Here is a 19,622-nt window from a genome sequence, read left to right as displayed (position 1 = left end):
CAGTAAAGTTTGTAGGATGCCAAAGTAATCAACTTGATCTCCTGAGTCTGGAGCTTGGTGGTCTTCCTTTCTTCCCTGGGGCCATATTCTATTTCAGTTTGGAATGCACTGTTTTATAAACTTTGTTTTCCAAAGAACACAAATTGAAAACAGAAGCATAAGTGACCTATTACCTTGGCTTAGCTACAGGGACCAAATTCAGAGTTTCAAATTTCATTCATGTCCTTTCATCCTGCAAAAGGAAATTAAAGTGGAGATACTACAGACACCTAAAATAGGACGTGAGTGACACATTTTTGCCCAGAGTCATAGTCTTTGTGGCTCTGAATTAGATATTGATAGATACTGATTAGATCCTTAGGCAGCTAGATGACTTAGTGGAGAGAGTTGCTGGGTTTCGAGGCAGGAAGACTCATCTTCCTGAGCTCAAATCTAGCCTCAAACACTTACTAGCTATGAGACTACGGGCAAATCATTTAACTCTGCCTCAGTTTCTTCATCTGTAAAATGAGTTGAAGAAGCAAATAGCAAAACCACTCCACTATCCCAAATGAGGGTCATGAATCAGACATGACTAAAAAACAACTTCAACAAACTTCCATTCTAATGAGGAAGATAACACTTAATGGAAGGTTTTGACAAATGGCAGTGCCTCTTCTTGAATGTCATTTCCACTCATAAAATCATATTGGTTTCTCATGTTAATTGGTTTCTCATGTTGGTGGCAAGAATATTACTCTCTGGATCTTTAAGACTGGGTCCAGATCATGTGAGGAAATCCCCTCTGCCAGTGCAGGCTGGTACCTTCTCTGAAATTTAGAGGGTTGAGCCCCGAGTGGTAAAGGGATTTGCCCAGTAGGCATCACACTACCTGGTGGTATCTGTCATAGGCAACACTGGAGCCCAGGTCTACCTGGTTTTGAGGAAGATTTTAGCCACTTATTCCTCTCCACCTCTCTTTAAAGTGTTCTACTAATGTGGATTAATATTACTGATAAGTTTTGAAAGATAGTAACTTTAAAGTAATCATGATGAGGCTTCAAGATGGCTTATTTTTATCTCGGTAATTTGAATAACTGACATCTTCTATCCCTCTCTTTTTGTACCAAAAAGTAGTTTCCCTCCTTCCGTTATGTACCTTTAATCTATGGGGAGTTGAGCATAATATGAATTTATAAACAAGTTTATATCCTGGAAAGTCAGAACAGCCACCATACATCTAAAACAAATGATGTTAGATTGACTATTTCAGACTGTGTTGGCAACTCAACTACTTGGTTGAAACGGTTTGAAACCTCGGTTGGGTGGCATTTTTTTGGAGTGAACTGACTCACTGAGTCAGCAGGAGGTAGTCAGGATTTAGGCAAGCATTATGTGATTGGCACCAAATGTTTTTAAGTCCATTAGTGAAGGCTACGTGGGTTTCTAAATCACATGTCCTCAAAATTTCTCATTTCTGCAGGCCAGCACTTGTTTTTGTGAGTCACCCTATTTTATCAAGCTGGGTTGCAAGCAGTATCCTTGTGATTGGGGGGAGGAAGGGAGAGAAACTAGTATAGAAATAAATTATTGAGTCAGACCTGCTTGGGGGTGGCGGGGCAGTCCCACATATTGAGAGACAAATACCCAGTATAGGGGAGTTCTTTGAATCATTTAACTTAAGGGATCTCATAGCTCAGACCTCAAATAAGATCTTCTGATTATCAAAGTATCCGATGAAAAAAAAAGAGCCTTAGAAATCATGGGATCCTAGTGAAAGTCTTCAGTATCTTGTCATTCAATAGGCATTTATTAAGCACTTGCTGTGTGCCACACCCTATGCTTGGTTCTGGGAAGGCCAAGCAAAATCAGAACAGTATCTGCCCTCAAGCGTCCTATATTCCTTGGAGGGAAACAAGATACTCATGTATCAGTAAATGAATAAAAGCCATTAATTAAGCACTTACTAAGTGCCAAGAACTGTGCTAAATGCTTGGGATCCAAATGCCAAGGCAAAACAGTCCTTGCCCTCAAGGAGCTTATTATATTCTAGTGGGGGAAACCATACATACATCTGGGAGAGTGGCCAAGGAAGGGAGTCATGGCCTGAAAAGTCACCAAGATGGTGAGTGGAACAATAGAGAAGTTCATTAACACACCCCTTCTGGGGCAGTTAGGTGGCTCGCTGGATTGGGTGCCAAACCTAAGGAGACTGGAGGTCCTGGGTTCAAATCTGACCTCAGAGACTTCCTACCTGTATGACCCTGGGTAAGTCACTTAATCTCCATTGCTTAGCCCTTACCTCTCTTCTACCTGAAACCAATACATAATATTGATTCTAAGGTAAAGAAAAAGAAAGGAAGGAAGGAAGGAAGGAAGGAAGGAAGGAAGGAAGGAAGGAAGGAAGGAAGGAAGGAAGGAAGGAAGATTCTTTCCAGAAGCAGTGGCAGTGGTAATTTGATCACAGCTTTCAAAGAAGCAGCTTTTGTAATATAGAATGTGATGTCACATATCCCAGAGGCAGCTAAATGGTACAGAGGACAGAGCCCTCGGCTTGGATTCAGGAAGACTGGTCTTCATGAGTTCAAATCTGACCTCAGACACTTACTAGCTATGTGATCCTGGGCAAGTCACTTAACTCTGTTTGCCTCAATTTCTTAATCTGTAAAAATGAGCTGGAGAAGAAAATGACAAATTGCTCTGCTATCTTAGCCAAGAAAACCCTAAATGGGGTCAGAAAGAGTTGGATACAACTAAAAGGACTGAATGACAACAAACCCTAGACTAGTCACACTGACTTTTCTTTTTAAAAGCTCACCTTCCATCTTAGAATCAATATTGTATATTGGTTCCAAGGCAGAAGAGCAGTATCGGCTAGGCGATGGGAGATAAGCGATTTCTCCAGGGTCACACAGCTAGGAAATATCTGAGGCCAGATTTGAACCTAGGACCTCCCATTTTGCCCATCTGGTTCTCTATTTACTGAACTACCTCACCCTCTCACTTTATTCTTGAAGACCGTCTAGATCTTTAGTAGAGGGAGATTGCTTATCTGAGAGTGAGATGAACAGTCATCAATGAACAATAGTTCCTGCTCCTATCCTTATCTCTATCTTAGAGAAAGAAGAGTTTGGGAGGCTGGCAAGAGAATGACCCAGGATGAAGAAGAGGATTCGTTGTCTCAGGGGGTACATAGCTGAATGCCTCAGCTCCACCCAGGCATGACCTCTAGTGGTCCAGTTTGGAGGGTAAATATAAACCAAATATGAGGAAAGCAACACACTAAGTCCTAATGGAGAAGGCCAATTGAGGGGTACGAATTAGCTTTTGAATTGGGCTTTAAAGGAACCCCAATCTAAGAGGCAGAAGTGAAATAAGAAGATATTGCAGGCATGGCAAATAGAACATCTTGGGTGAAGAACAAACACGTAGAACAGTTTGGCTGAAGTGTGAAATGTAGTAGGGGAGTAATGTGGATGAAGCCAGGAAAGGGAAGTGGAAGCCAGATCCTGATGGGCTTAAAGTGCCAAGCCAAGGAGTATGTATTTGATCTTAAAGGCAATAGAATCTCTGGAGCTTTTTGATTAAGGGATTTGTAACCTAGTCAGGTCTGTGCTTTAGAAATATCAATCTAAGAGCCAACTGGGTGTCTCAGGGGATTGAGATACAGGCCATAGGAAGTCCAGGGTTTAAATGTGGTCTCAGATACTTCCATGTTGTATGACCCTGGTCAAGTCACTTAACCCCCATTTCCTAACCCTTAATGCTCTTCTACCTTGGAACCAATACATAGTATTGATTCTGAGATGGAAGGTAAGGGTTTAAAAAAAAAAAAAAGGATGATTGGGGATGTAGACTCGAAACTACCACACCAATGCAACTATCAACAATTTGGAAATAGGTCTTGATCAATGACACATGTTAAAACCAGTGGAAATGTGCATCTGCCATCCACAGAACATTATGCTAGGTGCTGGGGAAGATGTAAAATTTAGACAGGATAGTCAACAGTCAATAAACATTTTTTGTTGTTGTTCACTTGTTATTCAATAATGTCTGATTCTTTGTGACCCCTTTTGGGGTTTTCCTGGCAAAGACACTAGAGTAATTTGTCATTTCCTTCTTTGGCTCATTTTACAGATGAAGAAACTGAGGCAAGTAGGTTTAAATGACTTGTCCAGGGTCACAAAGCTTGTAAGTGTCTGAGGCTGGATTTGGAACTCTGAAAGAGGAATCTTCTTGATTTCAGGCCTAATATTCTAACCTCTGTGCCACCTAGTTAAAACACTGTGAAACAATACAAAGAAAGGCATAAATACTCCGTACTCTTCTCAAGGAACTCACATTCTTTTCTTTTTTTTATTTTTCTTTTTAAACTCTACTTAAACTGTCTTAGAATCAATACTATCTATCCATTCCAAGGCAGAAGAGTGGGAAGGGCTAGGCAATGGGAGTTAAGTGACTTGCCCAGGGTCACACAACTAGGAAGTATCTGAGGTCACATCTGAACCCAGGACCTCCTGTCTCCAAACCTGGCTCTCTATCCACTGAGCCAATGAACTGTCCCTGTAACTTACATTCTAAAGTAAGATACACTATCTCTACCCTCACAGAGCTTAGGAATGCAGGTATCATTGTCTTCCAGGTATGATGGAGTTTCCACCTGTAATGGGCACTTCCCCTCACTCTCCCACAATGTGTCATTTGATGAGACACCTTATCCCTCTAGGTGAGATCATATTTGTAAAGCTTAGCACAGTGTCTGGCACATAGTGGGCTCTAAAAACTACTTGTTCCCTTCCTTCCTTCCTAGGGCGCATCCTGATACTTGAACGGTGGCCCAGAGTCCTCCTTACATCCCAGTTTGGATAAGTCATCCTCAGGTCCCGTGGATTCTGTCCAGCTTCCCATAGACTCAGGAGAGGAGGGAAAGGGACATTTTTCTAATAGCTTGTTTTTCCTGTGTTTTTTTGCCCTGTGGGCTGTTGGCCCAAATAGGTCCCTGGCAACTTCCATGTATCAACACACAGTGCCACTGCACAGCCCCAGAATCCAGACATGACTCATGTCATCCACAAGCTGTCCTTTGGAGACACGCTGCAGGTGAGTTCTCCGACCACAGTGACTTGAAATTGTGATACCGAGACCAAGAGAGGTTTGTTATTTCTAAATGAATTGGGCATCTGGGTGAAAGGGGTCATTTAAGGGGTGGATTCCATTTACCCTTGGGAAGATGCTTTTTACTGAGGACCTCATAGACTCAGAAGGTGGGTGGAGTAAAATTGTGGGTGGGGAAGAGGCAAGAGTGGGTTAGATGTCTCTTTTGCCCTCCACCCTTTCTGGGAAGAGACCTGACAAAGGGGAAGCCTTAGTTTCTTCTTGATTTCATCTGGAGAAAATTCCTCTTTTTCTTCCCATCAAGTTTATTTAGGATTCATTTTTTTTAATCTTTACCTTCTGCCTTATAATTGATATTAAGTATCATTTCTAAAATGGAAGAGTTATAAGGGCTAGGCAATTGGGGTTAAGTGCCTTTTCCAGGGTTGAACAGCTAGGAAGTGTCTGAGTGAACCCAGGACCTCTTGACTCTAGACCTACTTCTATCCACTGGGCACCTACCTGCCCCTAAAATTCTTCTAAAGAAAGTCAGTTCTATAGGGGGCAGCTGGGTAGCTCAGTGGATTGAGAGCCAGGCCTAGAGATGGGAGGTCCTGGGTTCAAAACTGACCTCAGACACTTCCCAGCTGTGTGACCCTGGGCAAGTCACTTAACCCCCATTACCTACCCTTACCCCTCTTCTGTCTTGGAGCCAATACTGTGTATTGGTTCCAAGATGGAAGGTAAAGGCTTGAAAGAAAGAAAGAAAGAAAGAAAGTCAATTCTACTTTTCTCAGTCCTCTCAGGTGAACTTCAGTATCTCCTCCATCCTTCTGCTTCAACTAGGTTGGCATTTAATTTGATGCAATCTATGATTTCCCACTTGGCCCTACTTATTCTGCTGTACTTTTAAAACCTGCTTTGATTTGATCTCACAAGGCTTTGGTGATGTCTTTTCTCACTCTTTGTACACACTACATGCACTCACTCTCACACACTCAATTCCATAACTTCATTACTGATTTCCCAATCACTCTATTCATTTGATTGCCCAACAGGAACAGCTCATGCTGTCGTAATCTTAACAACCTGTTCCATGACCAGCCACATCCAAGCATGTGCTGACCTATAATAAACTTTCTATCATGCAAAAAATCATGTTAGGCACTTTTTTTTTTAAACCCTTACCTTCCATCTTGGAGTCAATACTGTGTACTGGCTCCAAGGCAGAGGAGCGGTAAGGGTAGGCAATGGGGGTTAAGTGACTTACCCAGGGTCACACAACTGGGAAGTGTCTGAGGCCAGATTTGAACCCAGGATCTCTCATCTCTAGGCCTTTTCTTGGTGTGCATGATGTCTGGTACATAGTAAAAGATGATTAATAAGTGTTTTTTGATTAATTGTTAGAGGGGAAATTGTCCATACCTCTCCCCTCAATCAAATGTTCGTGTCTTTTTTTTGTTAAACCCTTACCTTCCATCTTAGAATCATTACTGTGTATTGGTTCCAAGGCAAAAGAGCTCGGGAATAGCGGTTAAGTGACTTACTCAGGGTCACACAACTAGGTAGTGTCTGACTCTCAAACCACTGAGCCACCTAACTGTCCCCGTTCATGTCTTTAGACAACCAGAAATGGAGGACTTGGAAGACAAGTCAAGGCTTGAGCTTCGGATCTGGGAGCTTTTTCTGTACAAGAAGTAATGAAATATCATGTGACTAGACAAGCTCCTTGAGAATGGAATTATGGAAAAAGCAATGTGACCAATGTGGTGGTCAGCTTCAGTTGGCAAAGGGAAGAAAAACAACATGGGTGGAAAGAGTCAGAAAGGAAAGAGGAAGCCATTGAGTCAGAAGTCCAAGTTTAAGAGTATCCAGAAGGAAGTTGTTGACATTTTCAAGTGTAGTGGGGAAGAAAGATCTCTGGGTTAGAGCAAGAGGCATGGGGTAGCCATAGAGCTGTCTTAGTAAAGTCAGAATAATAAGTAGTATTTATACAGCGCTTTCTTTGTGCCTGGCACTGTGTTAAGCACTTGGAAATTGTTGTTTCACTTGAGTAACATGGTAGACAACTAACAGGGAGCCAAGGAAAAAGGAAGGTAGTGAATAAATTAACATAACAGCTATAGATAGTTGGAAGAAATTTGGTGTAAAAGGACAATGATCAAAATAGGATGGCCCAGGGGCAGCTAGGTGGCTCAGTAGATTGAGAATCAGGCCTGTCTGACATCCGACACTTCCCAGCTGTGTGACCCTGGGCAAGTCACTTGACCCCACTGCCTAGCCCTTAACCACTGTTCTGCCTTAGAACCAATACACAGTATTGATACTAAGATTGAAAGGTAAGGGTTAAAAAAAAAAAGAATGTAAGTTTTTCGAGGGCAAAGATTGCCTTTCCTTTTACTATTAGCATAGTTCCTGGCATGGCTCATACTAAGTACTTAATAAATACTTTACCTCTCTGTCTCTGACAAAGGATTATCAACCTCTCTCTGTCCAAAGACCTTCAGTGATGAAAGATCTACCATGGTCTGAGACAGTCAATTCCAACTTAGAGCAGATTTAATCGTGAGAGTGATTTTCCTTACATAGAACCTAAACGTGTCTCCCTGGAGCATCTTGGCTCTGACCCCTGGCAAAACAAGTCTAATCCTTATGTGGCAGCTCTTCTAGTTACTTGAAGATATCTATCTTGTCCCTGTCCTACCCCTATCCCCCAAGTCTTCTCTTTTCTAAGTTAAACACTTCTAGCACCGTCAGCCAGTCTTCAGTGTCTGAGGATTTAACATCAAGATCATTTATTATCCCCAACACCTTTGATATTCTCTAGCTTGTCAATGAATGTCCTTCCTACTTACAACTCAGTAGATAGAGCACCAGGCTTGGAATCAGAAGGAGCTGGATTCAAATTAGGCCTCAAATACTTCCTAGCTGTGTGACCCTGGGCAAGTCATTTAATTCCAGTTGCCTACTCCTTTCCAGTCTTCTGCATTGGAACCAATACCTAGTATAAATTCAAAGAATATGTGTGTGTGTGTGTGTGTGTGTGTGCATGCATATATATACTCAATGTTTTGTACAATTTAATTTAATTTTGAATTTGATGTTATAACTATATCACCTTTTTGTCACTATCTATCTCGTCAACCAAAGGCTGGACTGGACTGACTTTTTTTAATACTTTTTTAAAAATAATTTTTAATTAATTAATTAATTTAGAGTATTTTTTCCATGGATACATGATTCATGTTCTTTCCCTCCCCTACTTCCACCCCCTCCCAAAGCCAAAGAGCAATTCCACTGGGTTTTACATGTGTCATTGATCAAGACTTATTTCCATATTATTAATATTTAATATTAATATTAGGGTAATCACTTAGAGTCTACATTCCGAATCATGTCCCCATCACAATTCTAAGAATATTAAGGGGGGGGGGTTGTTTGTTTCTTTCTTCAAAGAGCAGAAGGCCAAGGACAAATCAGTGGAAGTGGAGGGAAGACTGTGCCAAGTCAAAGTTTACTTAATAATGGAAAGCCTTGAGCATGCTGAAGGGCAAGAAAGCAATGTTGAAATACAAAGCAGAAAGAGAGCAGTTAGACAGCCAGGAAGAGTGTGGATCAGCAGAGATCAGGAAAGGGAAAAGTACAGAGAAGATGGCATCTGGGGAAATTAACAAAAGGAGAGACGGAAAGTTAAGATGCTTCTAAGGTTCCCAGTCTTTTGGGGCCAAATTTCTGCTAGTGGTGGAGGAGTAGAACAGAGAGGGACAGGGTTTAGAAGCCCATGAGTTAGTTCTCTGTAGAGGGATGCATGTTGTCAGCTTTGCCAGCTCAGAGGAAGGCTGGTGGGTTTTCCCTTTTATAGATGGAGAGATTTCAGTTTCATATAGGCCATTTGGACTATGGACTATAGAATCCCCATTTGGATTTGTGGAGTCTATAAAGTGAATTTAGTTGGAGGACCAGGAGAGGATAGAAAGAGGACACTGACCTCTAAAAGGGGAAGATCATCTTGTTTCCAATTTCCTGACATAGCACTTTGGTTACATAGGTACAGTAAAGGAGAAGAAGACCCCCAACCTATATTTTGAACCTTATCTCCAAATTACTCACCTTTCCAAACCCTCTGCTCTGGCCAAACTGGTTTAATCATTGCCTAGCAAAGCTTCTCTCCACTGCTCTTTGCTCTGGGTCATGACATTCCTTCAAGCCTCAGCATAAAAATCCCTTCTTGTTTATGAAAAGCAGTGCAGTACCATAGTAAAAAGGCTGACTTTGGAGTCAAAGGCTCCAGTTTCAAATCTTGACCCAGTCACTTGTGACTTCTGGCAAGTTACTTGACCTCTGAGGATTTTAGAGTGCCATGAACTAGATAGGATAAGAAAACAATTAAAATCTTTATTTTCCCTGTCCTCTAACCCAAGTATAAAACATGCCATTTGTGGCCCAAATCAGGTTAAAATTTAATTGGGTAGGGGAGAGGGAAAGAACATGAATCATGGAACCATGGAAAAGTATTCTAAAAACAAACAAATAAATAAATCAATGAAATTTTCAGGAATTTTAATTGGGAAATATTTAATAAAACAAATGAAAATATAATAGAATACAGATGATGTTAATATTTAGTCTTTCTAAATCAATATGTGGCCCACAAGGATCCCTATTATGGTTTAATGGCCGTGTTTCTGTTTGTGTGTCTCACCACTGCTCTAACTGAAAGTTAGCATTCCTTCAGATGTGAATATAAAAACAATATAATTCTGAGCCTGGGTTTGTTGATACATACACAGAATCAAAGCTACTGGGCAGGCTGAGGCTGGGGTATCTCTTGAGTTCAGGAATTAGGTGTCCACACTGTTTGGCATCAATATTGTAAGTCCCTAAGCACAGAATCTGCCTACGGCGAGATGAACCAACCAAGTTAGAAACTTCAGTGCTATTAAGTAGTAGCCCCTACACTTCCACTTGGGCAACCTGGGGAGAGCCAGTCTTTTTTTTTTTTTTTAAACCCTTACCTTCCCTCTTAGAATCAATACTGTATATTTGGTTCCAAAGCAGAAGAGTGGTAAGGGTGGGCAATGGGAGGTTAAGTGACTTGCCCAAGGTCACACAACTAGGAAGTGTCTGAGGCCAGATTTGAACCTAGGAACCCTTGCACTAAATGACCTCTGTATCTGTGATCCTATAATAAACTTCTCCTAATCCCTCTGATCTTCTGTGGAAATTATTGATACAAGCTGTGTTTGTCTCCAGGTTCAGAACATTCACGGAGCATTCAACGCTCTAGGAGGAGCTGACAAACTCACTTCTAACCGTACGTATCTCAGATGGGAGCACGATTCAATCACTGGACCCATAAATGCGGCAGGAATTGAAGAAGTATACCATCTTGCTCAGAATTATAACTGATTCTTTGGAGTTCTGGAATCAGACTCTGTGATGTGATCTTTACTTAGGGAAAGCTAAGGCTCTCGCTAACCCGGCCATGCCTGGAGATTTCCTCTGTTGATGGAGTTAGGTTCAGTTTGACCTGCTATCTTGTTACAATTATTCCCAGCTTCTACTCAGGCTGCTCTAATAATAATGGTGCTGATAAGGATAGCTCTTCAAGGTTTGAAAAGTGCTTTTCATATGTTATCTCATTGGAGCCTCACAGCCCCACTATGAGATAGGTGCTATTATTATCCGCATTTTATAGATGAGGAATTTGAAGCTCCAAGATATAACTTTTCTAAATTACTTCCCCCTGGAGTCCACATAGCTAGTTTGTGTTTGAGTCAGGACTTCAATCTAAATCTTTATGATTCTGGGTCTAACACCCTGCTTAAATACTTGAAGGATTGGGATATGTTTTTCAGTGGATGGAAAAGAGAGATGGCTGGAGTGTGTAGGTTCCTTAAGGGCACAATGCTATGTCATCGTTAATCTTCGTGTCCCCAGAAGCTAACACACAGTACATGCTGGGAATAACTATTGAATTGAGGAGAGGCCATGTGGTATAGTGAAGAGAGCACTGGAATTTGGAGGATGAGAACCTAGGATGGAACCTTGGCTCCAATGGCAGTCTCTCTGTTTCAGTTTCTTCCTTTCTAAATTGAGAAGGTTGCATCCCCTAAAACTCTATCATCTTACAACTGGCTGTTCCATTTCCTCTCCCCTTTGTAAACTGCCCCCATTCTTGAAATTTACTTTACTTCTACTCTTCTGCAACTTTTATGCATTTCCTATTAGACTAAATAATAAACTAACCTAAACACATACCCTCCCATATGCAAAAACATACACAAATATGATTTACACATGCATATACCCCTATACCACTTAAATATGTGTACATTTTTTGACTAAAGTATGACTGAAGGATATCATCCAAAGAAAGCATAGGATTTAGTTCTATAAAGAGATCTAGTCTGACTCCTGTTCTTATTCCTCCCCTACATTCATTAGATCATGAACTCCTTGAGAGCAAAAACTATCTTTAGTGTCCTTTTGTATCCCCAGCTCAGCACATAGTTGACACTTAATAATAAATTGATGGAAATGCAGAAAGAGTCTCAAATGGAGAGTGATTTGTCCAAGAAGAAGGACTGCACTCCCGGTCAAGTACACATTCATAGCACTTTTCTCTCGATATCACTCCTGTATGCTACAACACATTTTGTCCTAAAGCCATAGCCAGTCTCTGCTTAAGATCACATGGAATATTTCAGCTGCCTAAAAATGGCAGTGAAAGGGTAGACCAAGAAAGGTTTGGGATTGGATGAGATTGTTCAGCCCATGAAAGACAATAACCCCCAATCTGAAGAAGTCTTTTGTTGTTTAATTGTATCAGTTGTAATGATTAAAAATGATAAAGGCTGATATTACTAGAGAAATTAATATTTTAATTGCCATGGCCAAGTTGATAAAGTATATAATTAGACCATGCGCCTGATAAAAGCTCTTCAAAGTTACCACCAGTGCCCATCATCGATATGTAGCCAAAAAAAAGGCCGTCTCAAGCCTGACCTCCGAATTTAAGCTGCCCTATATGTTGGGGACGACGTCCCCACATCCAAAACTGGAAACCCATTGGATCATGGGGAATGTAGTCTCAAAGTTCCCCACATGTCCACAGGAAGTTTGTAAGATACTTTTAAATGGGACCTCCCTGAATTACAAACGCACACAGTCATGTCGGACTCTTTGTGACTCCATTTGAGATTTTCTTGGCAAAGATACTGGAGTGCTTGCCATTTCCTTCCAGCTCATTTTACAGATGAGGAAACCAAGGTAAACAGGGTTAAGTAACTTGCCCAAGATCACATAGCTAGTAACTGTCTGCGACCAGATTGGAACTCAGGAAGATGAGTCTTTCTCCAGGCCTGGCCCTCTCTCCACTGTGCCACCTTCCTGAGTCTGAAGAAGTTCTCCCCATCCTTATCTTGCTGTAAAGTAGAATTAAAATTGTATTGACTAAAATAGAAGGCCTTATGTTTTCCATGATGGAAAGCCCTTCTGAGTAGTCTGGCATTTTGGGGCAGCAGGGTGACTTAGTGGCCCTAGTCCTATCTCTGTCTCTGGCATGGTAGGTGGGGAGGAGGGATGATCAGCCAGTGCTTTTCCTTGTGCAGCTTTGCCCCCTTATAACATAGAAATCCCCTCTCACTGCCTACCTTTTATGCTGTGTCCAGTGGTAGAGCCCCTTTGTTAGTCCTGCTTTGACTTCTGTCCTTTTGAGAAGCTTTGTAATGATTGGTTTGGAAGGAAATTCAGAGCAGCTCAAGGATTCTCTGGTTACTCCACTGCCATCTTGGCTCCACCCCTGCTCAGTGGACTGAGAGCCAGGCCTAGAGAGGGAAGGTCCTGGTTTCAAATTTGGCCTCAGACATTTCCTAGCTATGTGATCCTGGGCAAGTCACTCAACTCCCATTGCCTAGCCTTTACTCCTCTTCTGCCTTGGAACCAAAACACAGTATTGATTCTAAGATGGAAGATAAGGGTTTAAAATTTTTTTTAAAAGAATAGTCTGGCATTTTGAAAATATGCCCAGCGGGCTCCAGAGAGGTGACCTAACCCTGTCTGCTCTTTTCCACTTCCTTCCTCCTGTTACTAACTTCTGGCTTTCTTTACATTTTTAAAATTCTTGCCCCTGGAGCACTTAGTCAGCAGAAAGATGTTCGATCCTGAGGCTACAATATGCCTGTGAGAGCAGCTGCTTTGTACTGGCTCCTTCCCTTACCCCTAGGCTGCTTTCATACTTAGCAACTAGCCTTGGCAACTTAACATCTCTCTCTCTCTCTTTTTTTTCCCCTCCAGACAAGGCCAGGCTTTTCCCTGAACTCCCAGAGACTTTGTGCCCCCAGCCAGAATTTTCACTTTGGTATGGAAAATATAGAAGGTCAGAAGCTACAAGGCACCTTAGAGATCACCTGTCATGGAAAGGATATTGGGAGCCTGAAGGAGGGCTTTGGCGGTGTTATCTCCTAAACCCATTTCCATCCAATATTCTTTCCATTCTAACCATTGGGAGCCCCTTAGATCAGAGATCACTGTCTATTTCTTTTTAGAGACCCAGGTTCAAATTCATTCTCTGAAGCTTATTACCTATAAAATGAAGAGATTGGACTTGATGGCCTCCAAGACCTCTTTCTTTTGAGACCTCTAATGGGCCTGTGATCTTATGACTTCAAGTATCTTGTGTAAAGCTCTCTATACAGAGAGTTTTCAAGGAAATATTTGTTCAAGTCACTATAAGGATTCTTGCCAACCCTTTCACCCAGAAAGCCCATTGAGGCCCAAAACATGTACTAAGTGCTCTTGGAAGAGACAGAAAGATGATAAACCCTTCTCTGTGCTTCCTTGTTCAGTGAAGAGACTAGGGGGCAAGGGGCTGAGTAGTATGTGGATGTGGGAGGGAAAGATTAGGGGTACCCTATGTGTGAAAGCAGGAGCAGCCATGGCTCAGTGATTAAGAGCACTGAGCCAGGAATCAAGAAGATCTAAGTTCAAATCCAGCCTCAGACATTTCCTAGTTGTGTGACCTTGAGCAAGTAACTTCACTTCTGTATGCCCAGGAGGCATCTAGGTGGCCCAATAGATAGGGGGCTGGGCCTGGATGCAGGAAGACTGAGTTCAAATGGGGCTTCAGACACTTCCTAGCTGAGGCAAGTCACTTAACCTCTGATTGCCTGACAAAAGGATCCACTGGAAAATGAAATGGCAGACCATCCCAGGATCCTTTCCAAGGAAATCCCATTGGGGGCAGCTGGGTGGCTCAGTGGATTGAGAGCCTGGCCTACAAATGGGAGGTCCTGGGTTCATATCTGACCTGACACTTCCTTGTTGTGTGGCCCTGGGCAAGTCACTTAACCCCCATTGCCTAGCCTTTACCACTCTTCTGCCTTGGAGCCAATACCCAGTATCAATTCTAAGATGGAAAGTAAGGGTTTTAAAAAAAACAAAACATGAATATGATCCATGGGGTCATGAAGAGTTGAAAAACTAAACAACAACAAAATTGTGAAAGCATGTTAGAAATCTAAGCCTAAAGAGGCAGAGGCAGCATGATATTGGGGAGGGAGTTGGAGTTAGAGATCCTGGGTTAAAGCCCCATCTCTGGTGCTTGTTACCTGTACAAGTCATTTGTTCCTTCTGGGCCTTAGTTTCCTTATTTGTGAAAGGAGAAGATTGGACTAGATAGTACCAGAAGTGTCTTCCATCTCTAAATTACTATTACCAATGATTTTTGGTAAAGTCATTTTTAATGATAAAATTAATAATTTTAATGATAAAAAATAAATTTTATAGCACTTGGAGGTTAGAACAAGTTTCCCTCATTCTGTGAGGTCAGTAGTCCAAATATTGTTACCCCCATTCCATAAAAAGGAAACTGAGGGGGCAGCTGGGTAGCTCAGTGGATTGAGAGCCATGCCTAGAGACGAGAGGTCCCGGGTTCAAATATGACCTCAGACACTTCCCAGCTATGTGACCCTGGGCAAGTCACTTGACCCCCATTGCCCAACCTTACCATTCTTCCACTTAGGAGCCAATACACAGTATTGACTCCAAGATGGAAGATAAGGGTTAAAAAAAAAAAAAAAAGAAAGGAAACTGAGGCTCAAGGAAATTCAGTGGCCTGCCCTAGGTCACACAGTCAGTAAATGCCTGAGCTAGGATGCAAACTCAGTTTCTCTTACTCCCAAGATCAGTGTTTTTCCCAGTCTTTGGAGCATTGTGTGTCTTTGCAGAAAAAAATTCCTGACTCATTTCGCTTCATTACACTCTGTAGGGTTTTCCAGAGATTCAGGTCTCCAGTTCCGATTGTAGTGATTATAAGGATTTTTAATTTTAGCAGCCAGAGTTTCTCCCCAGAAAGGTTGCATGGATGCTTCAGCATAATGTAGAGGTGACCCTGGGCTCTAAAAGACTGGGCTAATAGAGCATAGTCTGGCAGGTTCTGCTGAGCTGGGCTCAGAGGCTTTGAGCACAAACCCAGTGACAGTGTATCTGCCTTTCAAGGGCCAGCCGAGCTAAGTGCCCACATGCTGACCATCAGAATATAGGCATGAGGTAATCAATCCTTTGGCCAATGCAGCCCACACAACATAAAGGAAGAAAAGCAGCCCTTAGCCTCACCTTATCCCCTTCCTCCTTCAGCAGTGATGAGATGATCTCAGCTGTAGAGCAGGAAAGGACCATGGAAACCATTTAGTCCAACACTCCTGATTTTACAGCTAAGAACCAGAAAGATTAAGCAGCTTACCCCAAGGTCATAAATGGCAAAACTAGGATTCGATTCTAGACCAATGAATTCATCAACAAGTATTTATTAAGCATTTATTGACGTAATGGAGACAAAAACGAAATGCCCCTTGCCTTCAAGGAGTGTATATTCTATTGGGAAGATGACATGTACCATGAGTGCACACAAAATCTTTACAACATTCTACTGTATGGTTTGGAGCAGTGAGAATGGATAGAAGATGCTAAGAAGCAGGGGCAGCTCTGTTGCTCAGTGGATAGAATGCCAGGCCTGGAGATGGGAGGACTTGGGTTAAAATCTGACCTGAGATACTTCCTAACTATGTGACCTTAAGCAAGTCACTTAATCCAGATTGCCTAGCCCTTACCGGCTCTTCTGCTTCAGAATCAATCTTAGAGTTGATTCAAAGACAGAAGGTAAGGCTTTAAAAAAGAAGAAGAAGAAGCTAAGAATCACCAGCTGCTCCCTAACTCAAAAACCCATCAACATCAAAATTCAACATCAGAATTCTCCTAGTATTGCTATATAGCTATCAGTCTTAGGACTATGGACTCAAAATTGTAGGTAACTCAAAGGAAAATAGAGAACTAAATGGAGTTGTGTGTAATACACCCAATATGTTACCAGCAAATAATTAAGACCTAGAAGAGAGGTTCTTAACCTAGGGTCTGAGAACTTATTTTTAAAAAATCAAACGGGCACCTAGATGGCTTAGAGCAGTGATGGGCAAACTACAGCCCGCAGGCCAGATTCGGGATCCCTAAAATGTTCTATCTGGCTGACATTATTCCTAATCTGACGAATACAATGAGTAGGATACAATACAATGAAACTTCGAAAGAGTTGCCTTAGAAACAGACTGACAGATGAGCATTTCCTTTCCTTTGGCCCCTTCTTTAAAAAGTTTGCCCATCACTGGCTTAGAGGATTGAGTACCAGTCTTAGGAGTGAGAGGTCCTGGAAAATCTGGCTTCAGATACTTCCTAGCTGTGTCTAGGCAAGTCACTTGACCCCCTTGCCTAGCCCTTACTGCTCTTCTGCCTTGGAACCAATACACAGTATTAATTCTAAAAATGGAAGTTAAGGGTTTAAAAAAAATCATTTTGATAACCAAATTTCAGTATAAGTGGCTTTCTTTGTAATCCTACATATTTTATTCTGTTTTTTATTTTGTGCATTTAAAAACATTCTGAGAAAGGTTCCATAGACTTCTTCATCAGACTTCCAAAGGGATCCATGACACAAAAAAGGTTAAGAACCCCTGATCTAGAAGAAAGCTCCTAATAAATCCTCACTAGTGACTTTTATGGAAGGATATGGCCTACAGTCCCACACAGTGAGAGATTCTGTCCCAGTGGAGAGGGCAGCCACACCAATGAGACCACAGATCCACTGGAACATTTCTGGTTTCTTTAAAGTGCCAAAGTAACCAGGAATGCTAGTTACCATGTCCACTTATAAATGAGATGTTCTTTTAATATAATCTGTAAATGATTCAGTGACTATAATCCCTTATATAGGATCCAAGGTAAACCATCCTTATAGAATTCTCTCAGGGGAAAAGTGCTCTAGTATATGTAGGTTTTCTTGGATTAGACTAAAACTAGAGAGATAGAAGCCAAGCAGGTAAAGAAAATACCTCTCTAACCTCTTCCAACTGAACTTTCTAGTTTCTTAATTTAATCAGTCAAGGATCTGTCTGAGGCACCAGAAGAACAATAATGACCATTGGGGTAGAGTAGGAAAAGTACTGGATTTGGAATCAGAAGACCTGGGCTCTTTTACTTACTAACTGTGTGACCTTAGTCAAGTCATTTCATTGGGCCTCCATTTGATCATCTGTAACCTGAGGAAGTTAGACTAGATGTTTTCCATGGTTCCTTCTAGCTTTTCACCCTGTTATCTGGTTATATGACAGAATCGGTATGGGATGAAGTGACTGTGAAGAGAATTTGGGAACTTTAATCTTTAATACCTAACCTTGTTGACAAATAATCTCTAACATTTAGTAACCACTCAAAGGATTTGAATGTTTTCTTTTTTGTACAAGCTTTAGTGGTTTTTATTTATCAAGTTAATTTGAAGGATAAATTTAAATTAGCTGATACTGTTATCTTTAATTTACTGAGGAGGGGGCAGCTGGGTGCTCAGTGGATTGAGAGCCAGGCCTAGAGACGGGAGGTCCTAGGTTCAAATCCGGCCTCAGACACTTCCCAGCTGTGTGACCCTGGGCAAGTCACTTAACCCCCATTGCCTACCCTTACCACACTTCTGCCTTGGAATCGATCCAAGACAGAAGGTAAGGGTTTTAAAAAAAAATTTACTGAGGAGAAACCTGAAGTGAATCAGGTATAACAGAAGAATGGAAATGTATGCTCACATGCATGCACACACACATACACATATACATTCTTTGAAATTCCCAATCCATTGCATTAGTAGATCCAAATCAGATTTAGGATGATTTTATCCTAGTTATAGGAAACAAAACTAATTTAACTTTCTTATTGGTGTCTCCTTTTTTTCATCTTTCCTGCAGCCCTTGCATCCCATGATTACATCTTGAAGATCGTCCCCACAGTGTATGAAGATAAGAGTGGAAAGCAGCGGTACTCATACCAATATACGGTCGCCAATAAGGTAAGCAGCAGTCTGGGGACCAACAGGTTGAGCACTCAGAAACCCCTCAGTGAAAGTCATTTGAAATTTCTATTAAACAATTCCAAAGAACTCATGCTGAAAAAATGCTCTCCGCCACCAGAGAGAAAACTGATGAACTCTCTGTGCGAACTCAAGGAGCATGTTCTCACTTGCTTTTTCTTCAAATATGGCTAATATGGAAATATGTCTTGCATTATTTCCTATGGATAATAGCTGTCATATTGCTTGCCTTCTCAGTGGGTGGGAGAGAAGGGCAGAGGGAGGAAGAGAATTTGGAACTCAAAATGTAAAAAGAAGGTTTAAAATAAATAATAACTTTTTTCATTCTAAAATTTCCTTTCTGCTTTCACTGAGCTGCTTAGGGTACATTTAGGCATTATAGAAGTGTGCAATTGCAACCTCTGCTGGCGGAGAGAGGAATATAAGGGCTCTGAGAAGAGCTGCTCATTGTGCCAGCTGTAGAGAGGGGCAGGGGCCAGGGTCGCCCTCAGGCAGGGTTAGTGTGATGGACTAAAGTCAATCCCCTGGGAATACAGAGCCATCTGGGGACCCAGAGAGGCATAAGACAGCCTCAGTTATTTCTAAATCAGTAAGTTCTATGCCTGCTGCCAGCAGAGACAAAGCAAGTTATAGAGGATCATCATTTGAGAGCTAGAAGGAATCCTTGGGTCCCTTTGTCCAGCACCCCCATTTTACAGATGAGGAAACTGCCCAGAGAGAAGTACAATGACTACTTCAATGGTATACAGCTAGTAATGGAAAAGGCTGGAGTCCTGAGATTCCAAATCCAGGGTCTCTTCCTCTGGACCAAAACCCCCAAATGAACTATTCTTATAAACTCAAATATCTATCTTAATATTAAATATTATACAAATAGATAATGTACATTTCTAGATAACATAGTATGGATTTATACAATATTACATATATTGCATGCATGTACTGTATATTTATATAATCTGTGATATATAGTGTTTGTATAGTATTTATACAATATTAAATATTGTGTTTATGCCAGATTTATAAAAGACTATATTTTTAATGTGTATACAATCTTATGTATTGTTTATACATAATATATGTATATAATATATTATCATAAATTAATATGTTATAATGATAAATTAATATAACAGTTTCT

General features: G+C 41.3%; 1 protein-coding gene across 1 annotated transcript in view; it reads left to right on the top strand.

Annotated features, from left to right (window-relative positions):
* Nucleotides 1-18,655, top strand: part of LOC123253455 (endoplasmic reticulum-Golgi intermediate compartment protein 1-like) — a 39,758-nt gene extending 21,103 nt beyond the window's left edge. The window contains exons 5-7 of the mRNA XM_044682647.1: nt 4,978-5,082; nt 10,330-10,390; nt 18,360-18,655. Of these exons, the coding sequence (XP_044538582.1) occupies nt 4,978-5,082; nt 10,330-10,390; nt 18,360-18,655 (462 nt within the window). The remainder of the gene's footprint in view (nt 1-4,977; nt 5,083-10,329; nt 10,391-18,359) is intronic.
* Nucleotides 18,656-19,622: the final 967 nt, after the last annotated feature.

The sequence above is a fragment of the Gracilinanus agilis genome, chromosome X (genome assembly GCF_016433145.1).
Source record: "Gracilinanus agilis isolate LMUSP501 chromosome X, AgileGrace, whole genome shotgun sequence".
NCBI lineage: Eukaryota > Metazoa > Chordata > Mammalia > Didelphimorphia > Didelphidae > Gracilinanus > Gracilinanus agilis.
Note: the sequence above shows the minus strand (reverse complement) of the source record. Positions and strands in the feature narration are given on the sequence as shown.